Source organism: Excalfactoria chinensis, chromosome 29 (genome assembly GCF_039878825.1).
Source record: "Excalfactoria chinensis isolate bCotChi1 chromosome 29, bCotChi1.hap2, whole genome shotgun sequence".
Lineage (NCBI taxonomy): Eukaryota > Metazoa > Chordata > Aves > Galliformes > Phasianidae > Excalfactoria > Excalfactoria chinensis.
In genome coordinates this window covers 112,635-129,886 of record NC_092853.1, presented here as the reverse complement: position 1 = coordinate 129,886, position 17,252 = coordinate 112,635, and the positions used below count along the sequence as shown (strand labels likewise).

General features: G+C 38.4%; 3 protein-coding genes across 3 annotated transcripts in view; 2 read left to right on the top strand and 1 right to left on the bottom strand.

The window, feature by feature from the left end:
* Positions 1 to 17,252, top strand: part of LOC140263366 (uncharacterized) — a gene marked incomplete at its 5' end in the record, with an annotated part of 102,884 nt that overhangs the window by 31,507 nt on the left and 54,125 nt on the right.
* On the bottom strand, positions 290 to 9,912 carry LOC140263359 (butyrophilin subfamily 3 member A2-like). Its single transcript, XM_072358240.1, has 12 exons — positions 9,837 to 9,912; positions 8,125 to 8,475; positions 6,596 to 6,880; positions 5,464 to 5,562; positions 5,122 to 5,148; positions 4,449 to 4,475; positions 3,868 to 3,894; positions 3,438 to 3,464; positions 3,085 to 3,111; positions 1,469 to 1,489; positions 1,252 to 1,278; positions 290 to 828 (listed from the first exon to the last, which is right to left on the bottom strand). Exons 1-12 carry the CDS (start codon positions 9,910 to 9,912, stop codon positions 290 to 292), a joined length of 1,533 nt encoding a protein of 510 aa, XP_072214341.1.
* Positions 12,906 to 17,252, top strand: part of LOC140263387 (butyrophilin subfamily 3 member A2-like) — an 11,157-nt gene continuing 6,810 nt past the window's right edge. The window contains exons 1-4 of the mRNA XM_072358267.1: positions 12,906 to 12,978; positions 13,186 to 13,542; positions 14,123 to 14,407; positions 15,108 to 15,206. Of these exons, the coding sequence (XP_072214368.1) occupies positions 12,906 to 12,978; positions 13,186 to 13,542; positions 14,123 to 14,407; positions 15,108 to 15,206 (814 nt within the window). The remainder of the gene's footprint in view (positions 12,979 to 13,185; positions 13,543 to 14,122; positions 14,408 to 15,107; positions 15,207 to 17,252) is intronic.

The window sequence follows — 17,252 nt, the reverse complement described above, 5'->3', positions numbered from 1 at the left end:
TAGCTGAGAATAAACAAAATAAAAGCTATTTCACTTCAAACTGATGTTTTTTCCCCCTACTTTGAGACACCGAAACCTTATCCCATTTGTCTTTTTTCCCTATGTTTTCTTTTCTTTTCTTGACTCCTGGGTATTTTATGATTACTGATGCCCTAAGATGCTGTTACCTCTTCTCCTCTCTACAGCGACCACTTAAACAAACAAACTTTGCACTTAAAGTAAAAAATAAATTAAAAAAAAAAAAAAGAAGTACTTTGATTCTATAAGATGTTTTATTCAAAATGCCATTTTACAGTGGTTCCAAAGGGATGGGGGTTAATACTGGGTGGATAACAGGTCTGTCTGCCTCTCCTCCATTGGATATAAAAGGGACAAATGTTTCCATCGGTTCCTTTCCAAGACTTATAGGGATTTTTACCATGGTTGCCATCTGATGAGCATCATAAAAGTTGATTCGTGCTTCCTCCAAGTCCAGAAACACACCAATCACTGAGTCATTTATTTCCTTCTTCTCAAACCTGATGTTTCCCTTGATAGAGAAAATCTCTCCATTGGATCTATGAAGAGCCCAGTAGTCCTCCCTGGTGACTATCCCTTGCTCCTCTTGTTTCCCTTTCTGCCTCATGACCCCCAGCACCCAGTCCTGCTGTTGGCCCACCTCCACTTCCCAGTAGTGTTTCCCAGCTGCAAACACTTCCTTTGCCAACAGGACAGGGACTGTGGAGGGGCTGTTCAGATCAGCAGGTTCACATGAATTGTCCTCAACATCTGGAGCCCCTGGCACTTGGATCTTTATTAGTTGGCATTCAGCATTCACAGTGATGGCAACTGGAGGGGAAAATGAGAACGGCACAGTGAAGTGAATGCTTCAGGGACCTCTGTCTTCAGGGGGAGATGTGTTGAAGCATTTGAGGAACTGAGAAGTCCTGGCATGATTTGACAAAGAATTGAAACATTTCCCCCAAAGAGAGCAGGAATCAATCTCATATGAACTAACAGGGCTTTTGAGTTGTACGCCATAGTACACTCTCATGTGGGCAATTTCAGATGATTCCCTACCTCTCCATCCGCTTATAAACTTAAATAATACATACAATAGCCACATCCAAGCCTCATTCTCTTCTAACCAAGCCATGTGAAGGCTTACTTCTATGACTCCAGCTCAGCTGTTCAGTTTCTAATATCACAGCATTGTCATTTCGCAGTAACCTGGTCAGAGAATTTTTGCACACTCCTTCCTTTTAGTATTACCTGTGTAGCTCTGGGCTTCCCAGAAATCTGCAGAAGGGAGAGAGATGGGTTTTATTGAGGGTTTTATTATTCCATTACACAGTCGCAGACTCCTGAGACTAAAGGACTGAGAAAATTACCCCCACACAATTCATGTCACCTCTCATTCTCTATCAGTTCTGGCTTTGCCGCTCTTAACTCATCAGTTCTTCTCCTTGTTATCATTTTAATTACTTACCCAGCTCAACTTTCAGTTTACCTGCAAGGGAATGATATTTCAGTCAATACCACTTGCTTATTTTTACATTGTCATTACAGTTTTAAAAAGCAGAACAACTCTCATGGAATATGAGAGAATTCTGGAACCTGTAGTGAGGAACACTTTAATTCATGCTATTTAAATACCACCATCAGTGCTCCAAGGGGAGGGACACAAACCTTGTCCTCCAGACTCCATCAGCTCTGCATTTACACAGTGTACCTCAGATGTGGCTTGAGAAACCCTTCAGTGAAACATCTGCAGGACAGCTGAAGGACAACTTAGATGGGATCATTCAAGGAACATTCCAGTTTTATTTCTGGGCTCTCTGAAAGGTATGTTCTTGTACTCCCAGGTCTGATCTGGATGTGTCAGTGTGTCCTAACTGCTCTCATGATAAGGATGCCTGACTTTCTGGGAAGGTAAGACGGGTCTGGGTCATCCTCAGAAGGGTTCTTCTACTTTATGCTGAGCCATCAGGTTATTTCTCTGGGCATTTTGGAAGCAGCTGATTCCAAAACAGGCTCTGAATGTTCATACGAAACTGAAATCTATTCTCCAAAAGACAGAAGGCCAAAAGTATACCAAAATAAACCTGTTTCTTCCCCAAAGCTGAGTGGTGGGAGCCTTTCATTAAAAGAGATCTGGGTTAGATTTCTCGTCTTCAACTCAAACGGGAAAGTTTGGAATTGACATTTTTTGCTCTCCAGGAAATGCATTAGCAACACAGTGGAGCACATGCAAGTCGCAGGGCTCTTTCTATCTGACTAGGAGAAACCGTTGCCTATCTTGCAACTCTAAATATTTTTCATGGCAAATGGTTCAGAGATCGAATAAAAGATTTGCTTTTCCCTCAGCCTGTGAAGACAGGTGCAAAAAGATGAAATAAAATGAAAAACCAGCTCATGTAGCATGGAGATAACTTTATATAAATTTACAAGGACTGCTCTGAAGGTAATGTCTCCTATTTAATTCTGTTGGGTGACCACGTCAGAGGCAGATGTTGGTGAGATGGCAATGGAGGTTGAACCTTTCTGCCAGTATCATATTACATTATCAATATATTACATTATTACATATTAATTGTTGCCATGTGACAGGTAGAAGCAGATGGGCACTCAGAAATATTGGCATCTGACATGGAAGTGCATGCGAAGCAAAGGTGTGTAATTGAATTCCTCCATGAAGAAATAATTGCTCCCTATTGACATTCATTGATGCTTGCTGAATGTTTATGGAGACCAAACTGTGTCTGTGAGCGCAGTGAGGTGGTGAGTGGTGCATTTCAGCAGTGGCAGAAGTGGTAGTGGGTGACCTCTATTGGTGCAGTTCTTCTCTAGGATAAAATCCATTAGAAATCAATTGTATCTGAATCTTGAATTGTGAAAACCAGGCCAAATCAGCCCATAAATGGTTGACATTAAGAAAAAAACAGAACCTTATAGGTGGGTGTTTCACCATATTTGTTCAATTTTGCCGTCAGGGATGGCATAGACAAGATCACCTGAAGAATTGTATTATTGTTTCTAAGCTCAATGGGGTTGTAAGATATATATATATATATATATATATATATATAAGACGTGTTTTCTTACCAAAGAGGTCTTTGAGTTTCTTTCTTTCTGAAAGGTAAGAACATAAATGAGCAATACAAGGGGAAAAAACAAAACAAAACAAACAAACAAACAAACAAACAAACAAACAAAAACAACAGGAAGCACTTGTTAAAGTAACATAATTGTTACATGCCTATTCTTTCCTTCTCATAACAGACAGAGTATTCACTCCAGTTGTAGGTAGAGAGGTAAATATCATCAGTTTTTTGCCATCTAATCATCTCTACTAACATGCCCAAGAAGCCAGTTAAACTAAAACCAATCTAATTAAATTAAGTAGTTTATTCTATTGTGTCTAAACTGCATCAGTCACTTAAGAAAATGAGATTTACCTCTTCGGTTTGTGGCTTTCTCTTGTTCTAACCGGTTCAGCACATAGAATGAAAGAAAACAAACAGGCATATAAATGGGGTAGTTATTGGGTATAAACTTACTAAGTGGACTGTTAGACTTTATATGTATGGACTTTCCATAAAGTTTCACTGTTAGACTTGTTTTGATAAAGCACTCTTAATGTTAGAGTGGTTTACAGCTTGGCTTGTATGTACACACAGTCTACAATAATTAGCCTTTCCTTGTTATCTCCAGATGTTTTCACATGAGAATAATCCAATTTATTTAAATTCTTTGTTTGAATTAAAGGATGCTATCCAGATTAGCAATCACACAAAAACTGATTGACAAACAAACAAAAATAATCAGGAAATTCTACTAATGGTCACATCTTCCATGCAAAGGCAACTCACAACAAAACCATCTTACCTAGCGTTGACTTCAGTTGTTCATGTTCTAGAAGGGACAATACACAGACACAGTGAATCCTCTGCAACTAAATGGCTCAAAAATATAAGCATGCAAACTGCAGAACCCCATAGCTGGTGTGTCCTTGGAGTTTGGCTGCTTTCGGTGTACTGTCAACTGCCTTAAGCAGGTGTAAATCCAGAGGAAACCAATAATGCACCCATGAATGAATCACAATGTTTTAATTGTGTTAGATGTAGGTAACTGATCAAGCTTGAGTGAGGTGGAAAGACAGCTTATTTGTACTGCTGGTAGATGGAATACCTCCCTATGAGGACAGACTAAGAGAGCTGGAGATGTACAGCCTGGAGAAGAAAAGGCTCCAAGGAGAGCTTGGGGTGGCCTGTCAGTATCAAAAGGGGGCTATATAAAAGTACAGGAGAGATTCTTTAGCAGGGTCTGTTGTGATGGGCAAGGAAAACTCATCTCAAACCTGAAGAGAGGAAAGATATTGATGCTGGATATAGGAAAGAAGTAAAGAAGTTTTTTATAGTGAGGCACTGGAAAAACTTGACACCACTTCAAATGCAAAGAGGTTTTACCTTCTTCTATCTTTGCCTTCAGTTTTACTACAAAAAAAAATAAAAAAATAAAAATAAAAAAAATCATGTTAGTTATTCCCGTAAGCACCACTCATCCTACAACACTGAACTTCTTGTGTGAATAGAAAGAAATAAACGGGGCTAAAACTTTCAGTTAACCTGCCATATTTTCCAAGGCTCCTCGTTAGCCCAGAGAATTCGTTTTGTTTATCAAAACAAGAGGTATCTCATTTCCAATAGAGTTCATTCACACACAAAAGGGAAGACTCAAAAGAAGCTGCTGAAGTCACTTGGTTTGTTTAAGCTAGAGAAGAGGAGGGAAGACCTCATCACGGTCTAGTTATTTCTCTTTTAAAGAACCCGAGGAATGCTTCTAATGCCTTAATTAACTCTTTGATGATAAGACAGGAAGTTTGATTAGGAATGGTAAGAAAACGTCAGTCCAATGTCAGTCTGCATGTAGTAATGTCTAGAGCATGAAACAGGAAACAGACTGTAAAATACAGATGAAACTCATGTAAGATGTTTTAACACTTGGTACAAAACTAAAGTGAAAAACTATAAGACATTTGACTATAACTAGAATTGCTAAATAGTCCATAAATATTTGTTTTATTTAATTATAGATAACCCATATGCTCTACAAAGTGTCATACTCTTCATCATCTCTTACCTGAATTAATTGCCTTCTTTTTGTTACCTGGTTAACAACAACAAAACAGACAAAAAAAGAACAAAATGACTTTTGTAGGGCAATACTAAGAGTGATCATTCCTCTGATTTGCCTTTCGTGTTGCGGATTGCTCACTGCAATTATGTCCCTAGGGTAAGGACACGCAATTAGTCTTATTACTTGTTCAGCTCATGCAATTCCCCACTCTTCTATCATTCCATTTCCTGAATTCAGTCATGAAATAATCACTGGTCATTTGGACTGTGAGCTTTTGTTACAACCATGAATCTTAATATGATAATTCTATATGTTAATTGAAAGCATATATGAAGAAATACTTACTTCTCAGCTTAAAAAATACAGCACAAATTAGGACCACGATAATACATAAAATTACCAGGTAGGCAACCAGCCATTTTGAAATGGAGGGGAAGAAAATATCTGTAAAAATGAACAATTTAATGAGTTAAATAAAAAGACAATTGTAACTCGGAATGTAGTCAAGGAGATGGTCTTTATGTGGGTACCAGATTCATAGGGTCAAAAAAGACATCAGAAGTCATCAGTGCTGTGCAAGAGAGGAACATTCACTGCTATCGCATTTGATAAAAGGAATATCTGATTCACACTGCAGAGTACAGTACATAAACCTGGGAAAAGCAATGGGATTTCAGACATTTCCCACATTCTTTCTGCCTTATTGTCTCTTCCCAAGTCTCTCCACATTCATTTGTGTTTTCTTCATGCCATCCTGAGAGGGAGTTTACTCTTCTTTTACTTCAAGACAACTACCCTTCACTCTGGTTCCAGTTCCAGACTACACATTGGCTTTGTGGTAATGAATTCCTTCTTGGGATCCAGCCCTGTGAGGCTTGCTTGAATCTTGAATCTACCTAAGGCCTGTCTGTTTACCCAATGAACAGAGACATGTGAAGTGCTACACAGGAAAACATGACTTGGTTCAGCCGATGGTGATTAAAAAGTAAGGTATGTTAAAAGTAAGGTATGTGTTAAAAGTAGTAAAGGTAAAAAGCTATGCTCAGTGAAGCCCATTTGTGCACATCTTATTAAACAAGCTGGCAATGGTCTAGATAATGCAATTATGTAGAATGTCCAGCCATAAGTAAGGAAATACGCCATTTTCAATTGGGCATAAAGTTGGATTTTTAATTCATTTTCATTCAGCTCCAACAATTGACATCTCTTAATGTGAACCAGGGAACACACAAAGCTTTGTTTCTATCTGACTCTTCTTTTTTGTTTTTTGGAAGGAGAAAATGATTCATTGGATGCCACCAGAGACTGTGTAGTCAACTAGAAATATAGGCTGAAGAAGATTGCAGCTCTCTTGGCCTTTTGTCCAACCCAGTGGTTTTGGAACTATGATTTTGGATCAGTTCATGGCATAAAAATGGGACCCACACCATTCTCCCCGTCTTTTTAATCTCACAAGCAGGTGACTCTACTCACTCACCTGAGATCAGGACTCGGGACTCACTCATTGTCTGTAGCAGATTGTTAACTATCCTGCAGGAGACCTCCATGTCAGATCCTGGTATCAGGTTCATGGAACTCACGACACTGTATAGGCCTGAAGGCATCATCATCACTTTTGTGTCTGATAGTTCCTTCCTGATCTGTCCTTGGCCATCCAACCAAATCACTTCAGGTTTAGGAAACCACCCATCTGCGTGGCAGGTGAGGCCAATGCCCTGTTTCCTGGGACTCCTCAGGAAAATGGAAGGCACACCACCTTTAGCTAAGGAGAAAACGTTCTCCATTTCAATCAGTACTGATAATGGGAATTTAATCTGGTTTATAAGAACATCATAAGAATTCAACACGTTATTTATATATATATGTAATATATTCTTATATATGACATTACTTTACATTTGTATGTATGTATAGAACTACGGAAGTACATAGAAAGCCTCTTTTCTCTCTTTGACAGTGACTTGGACCCTGAAGTTACTTTCTTCATGGTCAGCAATTCAGTGTCTTTTAGCTTAAGAGTATGACTTAATAGAGATTACATTATATAGGGCTACCTGGGGACTGCTGGTGCTGAATGATGTTTCCAAAGGAATTTCCCAGTACTGGGTGAAAAATAGAAAAAACTCATAAAATTAGGATAATTAATGGATTACAGGAAGCCTGTGAACAACTAATGGAATCTGTCCATGAAAACAGAATATATTAGAGTCTCAGATTAGCTATTTCAATTAAAATTCTTACTGACATAGTGAAAATATCTATATATATATATCTATCTATATATATATAGATATATATCATATTGTTTATATTCAGGAACTCAGATGACTAAATTAAAGTGTTACTTGGGTGTTAAACCTTTGCTTCATCTGGCATTAACTATGAAGACATCTTCAGAAGAATCTGGCTGTAAGTTTTAGAAGCCCCTATGCCTATGTAAGAGAAACTGGATCCTTTGAAAGGAAAAATGTGCCCAGTTCTAAGCCAACCACATTAATAAAAGCTACTTGTGAAGATGGTATCTATTAATATACTGAAATGGAAATAGGAGCATTGTCCAGTGCTTTGTTTTCTTGATAGCAGAAAGGAAAGCAGTGAGATACTGAAATGAAAGCAATTGATTGTACCAATCCCAATTGATTTAATCCTAGAGAGACTGGACAGTAATGGTTGACTGCAGAGTAGAAACCTAAATTTAACTGAATAATGGCAGAGTTTTCTAAACTTGCTGTCTGGGCTTCCAATGAACTTGAAGGGAGATTGTACTCCCAGGTCACATAAAGATACCTGGTGTTTGGTACCTAAAGATAGGTATCTCAAGATAAATCTGTCCTCACATGGTATGATGTAGGCATTTATTTAGAGAAAGCTAACACAGATCAAACATCCTCCCATGAAGAAAGCTTATCAGTCAAATTATGTCAAAATAATGTTTCTCTCAGTCAGTGAATATACATGTTTCTGTTCATCTCCATCTTTGAATAACATGAGAGAATGGCCACTAACCTGCTACTTGCAGCTCGATCAGCACGTCATGGTACTCATCATTGAAAGACACCACACAAGTGTACAATCCTTTGTCAGAACTCCTGATGTTCTTCAAGTGCAGAGACATGTTTCCAGCTTTGAATTCACTGTGGAAGAGTTTTGCTCTGCCTTGATATCTCTCATCTTGCTTTTCATCTTTGTTTTTCCCATTGTATGTGATCACCATTATTTTTTCCGACTGTCCTTTAAATATCCACTGGACAGAGAATATCTCAGGAATGTTCTCTGCTGCCACATAACAAGGCAGAATGACCCCCTCTCCAATGACTCCAATGATGGAACTATTAGGAGGATAGCTAATAAATTGACCTGTGAAGAGTTAAAATGGCAGCTGTTTTCGTTCGTCCATACCACATTTTACTTGGCACTACATCAGTCAATGAACTGAACTAATATCATTATCAACAGAAGAGGAATCTGGAAGAAAAGTAGAAAATAGCGTGGCAGAGTGCTTAGATGAACCATGTCCCCATTCATCAGTTTTCTGAAGACCAGCTTAAGGAAGTTCATGGCCACAAAGTGATGGAAATTGAGAAATCACAGAAAAAAAGATGAAAATTGACAAGTCTGTCAAAGATCCAACATAGGATACAGGACATATAAAACAAAAATGAAGGTGGAATTCAATTTTGTCAGATGATGGTATCTAGTATCACTTAGAAAGTGATAGCGTGTGCATTTGGTCCACCACCTCCATGTCAGTCATTTAATTGAACGCCTGGTCAATGGAGATCAGGCTAATTGTTCAGCTCATTCTACAGTCACCAGTGAGTTTGTTCATTGAACGCAGTAGAGTTTCTTCAACACTCACATTTCATGACCTGAGACATCAGGACCTGTAGAAGTGACTCAGGGTACATGTTGGGTATGTGAAAAAACAAAGATCACAGCCTGAATGAGTGAGTAGCTGAGAGAAGGATTTTGTGTTAGCTTGGGAACAAAAGTAAAAGGCCTCAGCATGCACTTTAGTGGGTAGCTAAAAGAAAACATTGTGGGAAACTGCTCTGTAGCTGTAACCAGGAGTTCTTCCAGGGTGGACATTACCAGCCAGCCACCTCTACTGATAAGGACTTGGTGGAGACTGTACCTGCTGGCTGACCTTAGTAATATGAGTGCCATTCTATTAAACTGATGAATATCAACTTACTTCTGTGTACTTTCTTCAGGGTCAATAAACGTTACACAGAAGCACTGGCTCTTTTCCATTACATTGAATCCATTCTCTTTTCGAATGCAGTGTTCAAGAAGAAAAGTTTGAAGTACAAAGAATGTCAATATATGCCAATGGATGGGTAGTTGAGTGGTGTCCTATACACTGAGCTTGCATGCAGATACCTGCTTCTAGAGAGCTGAAGATAAACAGCAAAATCTCTGAGTTGAACCCATAATCTCAGGCATGATATGTTTGGCTACATCTAGAAGCCCAGTGCTGAATTCCACCTGGCCTCCATTCCCTGATCTGAAGTTTCCAAGTCCCCTACAGGCTAATGTAATCTTCCAGCCTTGAGTGCCTTAACAAATATCAGATTGCACAAGGGGCATCCTTGGTGATTTTAGTGCCTGAAGTTAACCAAGTAAAAAAGAAGTAAAATGTGTGTTCATTATTTATTACTTCTATATGAACCTAGGCATAATTAAAATTAAATATACTTAAGATTGAAATATTTTACCTGTAATCAAGCATGCTAAGTGTTGAAAAGTCAGTATGTGAAAAGCTGTCAGCCTCCAGGGGGGAAAACCCAACATTATCCAGGGTTCTTAATCATCAACACAACCAAAAGCAGATCTTCCAGATGAAATTCCTGTGGGACTCCTTTGGTCTCTTCAAGTGTTCAATGTAAAACAACCAGCATTAATGCAAGTGTAATATAACAAGGGAAAGCATGATGAAAGGTTAAGACATTGCATTGGATTGCAGTCAAGCAAAGACGTTTGCAGAGCATCTATCTTCCTTTACACATCTCCCTATCAAATTCAACTACTTAATGTATGTGGTTCAAAACAAGCACGATCTTTGCTCTGATCAGTTGTTCATGCTTACCTTTGTCATCCAGAAACTCTATTACCTTCCTTGGCAATATTTTACTTTCAGTGAGGAGTTAAAACTATTTCATTTTGTCTTCTGTTTTTAGCCAAAAAAAAAAAAAAAAAAAAAAAAGCCTTTCTTAATGAAAAACAAACTGGATAAAGAGATGAATTCCTAAGCAAAGTGTTCCTATACCAATCTTCCTGTTGACTTCCATGAGCATTTTAAGGAGAGCCTTTGTGGATTAACAAAGGTGACTCTTTCCAACTTCCTGCAAAGAACTTGGTTTCTGAAGTCATTGCTGAACTAATGTGGGCTCACAATGTACTCACAGTAGAGATTAAGTCATGTCGTGTCCTTAAATCTCACTAATTGGAGACAAAACTTTCCCTGCTCTCTTCCACCTTTCTGCATACTTTTCTTTCTCTCACATATCCAGTAACTGATCAAATCAAGTACTGTCAAAGGTAGGGGGGGGGGGGAAGGGGGAAGGGGAAGGGGGGCATTCCCAGCTTATTAACAATGCAGCTACAGCAGGCCGGTTTGTGTCTGTCAGTGCAATCCATTAAATCAACAGTAATTAATTCCAGGATCATTGCAAATGCAGGGGAATTTCTTCATAGTTTTAGGAAAAAAATATATAATTTCTTACCTGAATAGAGCGAAACTTAAGACTTCTGTAAGGGATATGGTAGTTTTGAACCTTTGTCCTTATATCTTTATTAGCAGGGTAACCTGTGATTGCATTTTTAACATCCAATAGGATCGAGAGGCTTAACCAGCCTAAATGGGAAAGATGTAAATGTCAAAATTCATGCTGCAAGAAAAAAATGCCTCCCAGTCAATTTACATAGAGCAGGGCAAACAAGGTAGAGATATTCCTCTGCATTCCCCTGTGAAAACCAACACTGTCTTCAACCATCATTTATCCAGAGAGAACAGCAATAAAACTTACCAGTGTGCAGTGAAGAGGTTATTAAGTGTATCACTATTTGTACATATTATTTTGTTTTTCCTATTATGTACTTGATCGTTGCTCTCTTTGCTGACATACCTAGATCTTGGAATTATATTATCGCATATGATACTTTTAATGTTCTATTCAAGATCTGAAAACAATCATACTTAAGATTTACTCACTTCTCTGGACTTTGGTTTCATTTCTTCATTTTCATTTATTTACTTATTTATTGTTTAAGCAGAAGCACGGCTGTGAACATCAGGATCCTGAATGTAAACTGTGCTAGTCTCCATCATCTTTCTGGCTTTTAAAGCTACTTTGGTCATTTTTAACCAAATTTGATCTAGTATTAAAGTTTACCAGAAACCCAGAATTTCAGAAAGGCCTGTGGAAAGAGTTGACTCCAGGAAAGGTTAAGGATCTGTGCTATCACTAGAGAATTAACAAGGGTGGAGCTACAATCAGGATCTGAAGATAGCTGGTGTAATCAAACCACAGCACTTCTAGCTTACTTCAATTTCCTGCCTGGTCACTGACTTCTGTATTCGTATTTCAGATTAGAAATCATTCTAAATGATAAAGGACTTCTGGCAACCAGAGATTCTGATTTCTCTGTCTCCTGTCGATGCTGTTCTCCATTTTAATGTAGTAAGTGTTGGAAAGTAATAATAGGATATGAATTGCTCTGCACAAGTATGAAAGTGGTTGAAACACAAGCCTGTTGCTGCACTTTGGTCCTAGGCGTGTAGGGAAATCAAATCTTCAGGTATCTTATATGATACGTTGGACCAAAGGGCAAGGGGTGAAAGTTAAGTCTTCCATATTTTTAGACTTCAGTGAGCATATTACTGAAGCCTACACTCTATATAGGTAGGCAAAATGGACGTGCCAATGTTCAGGGGATACAAGATAACTGCAAAGTGACAAAGACTCCTCAGCTCTGCGGTACACCCTGAATTTAAAATGGATAATTTGGACCTTGCTACTCAGGTAAGGAATGAAATTCTGGCTGAAATAGTGCACAGAGATGTTTCTGGAGTCGTTTGCATGAGTATCGAGGCAGCTTTGTGCTCTTTACAGTTTCCAGGGAATTATATCAGCCCTGGATTAAAATGGTTTCTTTCTTGGCTGGTTGACTGCGAATATATTTTGGTCTTCCATAGGTGGTATTTTAAACAATTAGCTAAGAGTTGTTTAAGGTCATTTCTTTCTAATGCCTTAAATTAAAGATAACGGCAGTCTGCTTTCTTAAGAATGGATGAGGCATAAAGCTAATCTACATCAGAAGCTGTCTACTAGCAACCTTTATTAAAGCCTCTGAAATGCTCATTTATTTGCTGAGTTGCTTGGAAAAGGGTTTCATGAAACTCTTCTTACGATTGGGGTTGTGTTGAGGTCTGAAGCGCACTGATTCTGAAATGTATTTCCACAGAGGAGAGAAGTTCAATTTGCTCATAGCGTGTCAAAAATATAGACTTGGTTGGCAATTTTCAGGTAGGCAGGCACAAATGTGATTTATCACATATACCCTTACATAGAAATTCTTAGTTAATGAACTAGAATAAAACTTAGCTGAGTCTTTTTTCTGGACAATGGTACAATTCACTGATGCGTTCTTTTTCTTTTCTTATATTCTTTTCCTTCTGTCTTTTTTTTTCTTTTCCTTTTCCATTTTCTATTTCTTCTTCTATTTTTACAGGAATATGGTAAGATTCGTTCTTGATTACTGAAAACTTCCAAACCTGGGCGGTGATGGCTTCCAGATTTCAGCACGCAATGATTCTTCACGTTATACTTTTCCTACAGATAGTCCATTTGGTCAAAGGTAAGTCTTGGTTTTGTTCTCATTTGATATAAGTGATGCTATACTTTCCAAAGCTCCTGGATTGTTCCATAAACAAGCAAACAAACAAACAGGAAAGGAAGGAAATGAAGAATGGGCTGCAAGTGCAGCCATCATTACTGCTTCCTATACAAAGTGCTAATGAGAACATCTCTGACTCACAAGATTTACGTCTTTGTCTTCCTTCAGGCCAGTTTAGAATGATACCCCCTTACGATCCTGTGCTTGGAGTTGTTGGAAAAGGAGTTGTCCTGCCCTGCCAGCTGGAAGCCCAGACAATCCCCAAGGGAATAGTTGTTCAGTGGACATTTATTAAAAATTCCCAAAATATTGAAGTGACTACCTACGTTGGAAACGATGCACAAAATCCAGCATGGGAGACTAGGCCATACTTTCGCCGAACTAGTTTCTTTCAGAGTGAAGTTAATAAGGGAAACTTATCCCTTCTCCTGAAAAATGTCATGGTCTCTGATAAAGGAAAGTACATCTGCCATGTCTCTTTGGAGAACTGGAATGATGGAGTGGTGGTTGACCTGGATGTGGCAGGTGAGTGGAATGTCAGGTGTTTTTTACTTCTCACTTAGTGTTATACTACATCTTTTGGTAAGGTCTATGGGGTTCTGTTACCCATGTGGAAGACCAGCCTTCACTCTTGTTGGCCACCTTTATTGCCATATGAGGAAATGTAAATGGAGCAGGGCTGAGTGCCTCAATAAAGCAAGCCTATTGATGTAGAAGTGAGGCAACACTAGACTGACTGAGACGGGATTTTGCATTTCAACCCATTTTTGTTGCTCCATCAGACACATCACTTTTCTTGTCCAGTATTACAATTTCCATCTCTTCGCGGCGTCATCCAAACCTATTTCAGTAGAAAATTTACTGTCAGTACAATGTTAGAACAGCTTTTTTTCTTTTCATCCTTTCAAATTTTTCATGAAGATATCAAAAACACTTGGAAAAAAAAAAAAAAAAATGTCTTTATGAAAGACATGTTTCATACAGGTATCTGTATCTCTTCAACTCACACAGTGTATTTATTGACAAAACCAGGGCAGATCTTACCAACATAAGCTGCTCAGCAAGAGAATATCTCATTTGCTGCTTTTTCTTTCCTTTTCTGTAGCTCGAGGTGATAAGTCTGAAGTTTTCCTGGATGGCCATGTGGGTCAGGGCATTGGACTCAACTGCAAGTCACAGGGATGGTTTCCAGAGCCTGCGGTATATTGGCTGGACAGCAAAGGACAGATACTGGTGGACAAAGTGATCACGCAAAACCTTCAGACATCTTCAGGCCTTTTTGATGTTGTCAGTTCCTTGACCATAGAACCAGGATCTGACGTGGAAGTCTCCTGCAGAATAATCAATGATCTCCTCAACACAGTGTGTGAATCGCGAGTCCTGATTTCAGGTGAGTGTCCTCCAGGGCTGACATTTGTGAGGACCAATTTGCAGGCTGCTGTCCTGCATCTCTCCATTTACAAAGGAGAGATTCTGGATATCCAGCAAAGGCACTAATGGCAAGTGTTGAGATGGATGACTTAATAAGAAGTAAAATTTGTTATCATTCATTAAGCTCAAGATTCAACTTATCAAGAAATATTAGTCAATCCTACTTAACCATCACCTGAGAGAACTGAAATTATTTGGGAAGGGATTGACTTAAAAAATGCTTGTAGGAAATGGTGAATGTCAGCTCTCAACCCTTTTTTCTCTCTTAAAATATGATGATTATCCTGCATATCACCAAATGTCACCCTCCTACTTGGATCTTAATTTCAAAAGTAAACCAGAGGAATCTGCTTTTTCCATCTGAAATACCAATGCTGACGATTCTTCTTTCCCAAATACTTCATCTATAAGGTCCATAAATGGAATAATGTTCTCGAATGGATCACTCAACACATATTTCTTACATAAAGGTGGCATCTCCAACTCATCTCTGTCAATTTCTCTGACAAAGCAACACGGAGCACTGCAGGGAAGCTGGAACAGCCACCGATGGCAAAAAGAGTCCAAAAGTGATATATTATAGCAAAAATTATGGCATTAAATTCATATGCCTTCGACAGTGGACATGCCCTGAAAGGAATATTGTTTATATTTTCCAGATGTCTTCTTTCCATCCACTTCACCTTGGATGACTGCTTTCCTTGTAATTACATTTTGCACTCTGACTGTTATCGCTGCTCTGGGCTATAAGCTGAAGAGTAAGTATTTCCACCTACATCAGTTGATATGGATGTTTCAACCACAATGTAAAATGCTGTTAATGTGATATCAGTATGAGAAAGAAACAGACAGGAAAGAGACAGAGAGAGGAAAGGAATGGGATAGAGAGAGTAAAAGAAGTGACGAGTGTGTGAGCGTAGTGTGTGTGTGAATGCACCAGATTTACTCAACAAGGAGGCCATTTGTGAGGTAAAATTGTATGTGATCACAAGTGACAAATAAGCACAGAATATGTGGCTCATCTTTAGAACAGAGGATTTTTGAATGAAAACTCATACTGAAATAATACTGTGATGATCTAAATGGGCTCCTTGGGAAATAATTGCAAATTCTTCTTCCTTTTCTAGTTGATCGTACAAGAAGACAAAAAGGAGGTGAGTAATGAGGAAGTCAAACACACAAAAACCTACCTTGGGAAAATAGTCTTTACAGCATTGGAAGCATTTTCATGGATCATAATGATGATAATTCAGGAATGATCAATACAGAGACATCTCAGTTCTAGTTGGGCTTCTTTGGTAAATGCCGGACAAAATACCCATTCCAGTAGATGGTGTGTCTCCAGATGCTCTGCTACTGACTTAATCCCCTGTTAAAATGACTTAGGTGTTCAGTGGAGCTCATGGGTTTATCTTGCACTGAGCATTTTGGATTCTTCTACTTATGTCTAATATTTTTAAAATAGCAGATTTTTATGTTAATAATTGATGTCACAATTATAATTATTTTTGTTTGTCTGTTGTTTTCTTCCTAGAAACAATGACGGATGAGCTCAAAAGGGGTAAATTTTCCTTGTCTTCTAAAATAAGATCTGATCAGAGAAATAAGAGATTTAAATTATATGCGAATGTTATCACTGAGAACAAGAGCTGGAAGGAGGAAGGGTGTGTGGACTAACTACTTGTAATCTAACAGACAAGACAGGCAATTAGATGAGACTGAGATATTCAGCAGGTAGGTGCCTTAAAGAGGCCGTGTGAATGTCATCTCATCCCTCTTACTGCTTGTTCAGTTGTGTGTTGAGTTACCAAGCTGCCATTTGGCTTCTTCAACGCCATGCAGCATATCCTTCTTTTCCTCACTGGAAAGATTAGAATAGTCACAGTTAGTCCTGTGTAAATATATGATGGAGGTAATAGCATTCAAGTACAATGAGTCATATTGTTTTTACATTCGATACTGTAACAGATACAGTGATAACAAGATGCCATTTCTTTCAGAGAAAGAGAATTTGATGGAAACCTTAGGTAAGAATTTGGTTTTGATAATTCTTTGAGTACCTCTATTCAGCAAGCTATTTACATCCCCAAAAGAGCCAATGAGGTATAGAACATTTTGATATGATGTTCCTCTGTATGTAAGTGTTCCCTTTATCAAATGCTGCCTGTGTTGATGGTTGAATGTAAATACAAAGATTCGAAATATCATTATGATCCCCTTACCATGAATACCTTGGAGCTTTTGGTATTGAGTGCAATGGCATAAATTTAAAGCATATCTGATCATCTTTAGGGCTTTTCCTAAATAACAAATGTTCAATTCAGTAATCTTTTCTTTTCCTTTCTTTTCTTTTCTTTTAATACTTTTTCCTTTGTTTTTTGTTGCCTGTTGGTCTACTTAGATGAGGAAGAGAAGATGCACTTTGCAGGTAAATAAGTACAGCAACCAAGATGGTTTTATTGCTGACTTAGATATAAAGTATAAAGAAAATCAGCTATTTCATTAAAATCCAGATAGCTTATTTCTAGTTTAAAGGTCATGACTTCCATTAAGTGGCTATGACCTCTATTTCATTTTCAGTCACTTCTAAGATTAGTACGTAGCACGGTTGTGCTTCTATGAGTCCTGTGATTCTTTCTATCCTCTCTGTAATCCATCCACCTTGAGTTTTGCTGGCAATACAAGAGCTTCTTGAAGCGCCAGCTCATGGCTCCTATTCTGTATCTTTTCTTAGACTAATATTTAAGCCAGATTGATGGTATTTGCATGGCAAATTTTAAAGGGGACTTGATTTCAGTGTTGAA

Bases quoted from the DNA above. Each gene is read 5' to 3' on its own strand.
- LOC140263359 (XM_072358240.1), bottom strand. From the start codon at position 9,912: ATGTTGGGTTTTCCCCCCTGGAGGCTGACAGCTTTTCACATACTGACT. The intron at 5,149-5,463 runs GTAAGTATTTCT...GTTGTTAACCAG, and splicing joins TGTATTTTTTAAGCTGAGAA to GTAACAAAAAGAAGGCAATT. The intron at 1,490-3,084 runs GTAAGAAAACAC...ATTCCCTTGCAG, and splicing joins GAAACTCAAAGACCTCTTTG to GTAAACTGAAAGTTGAGCTG.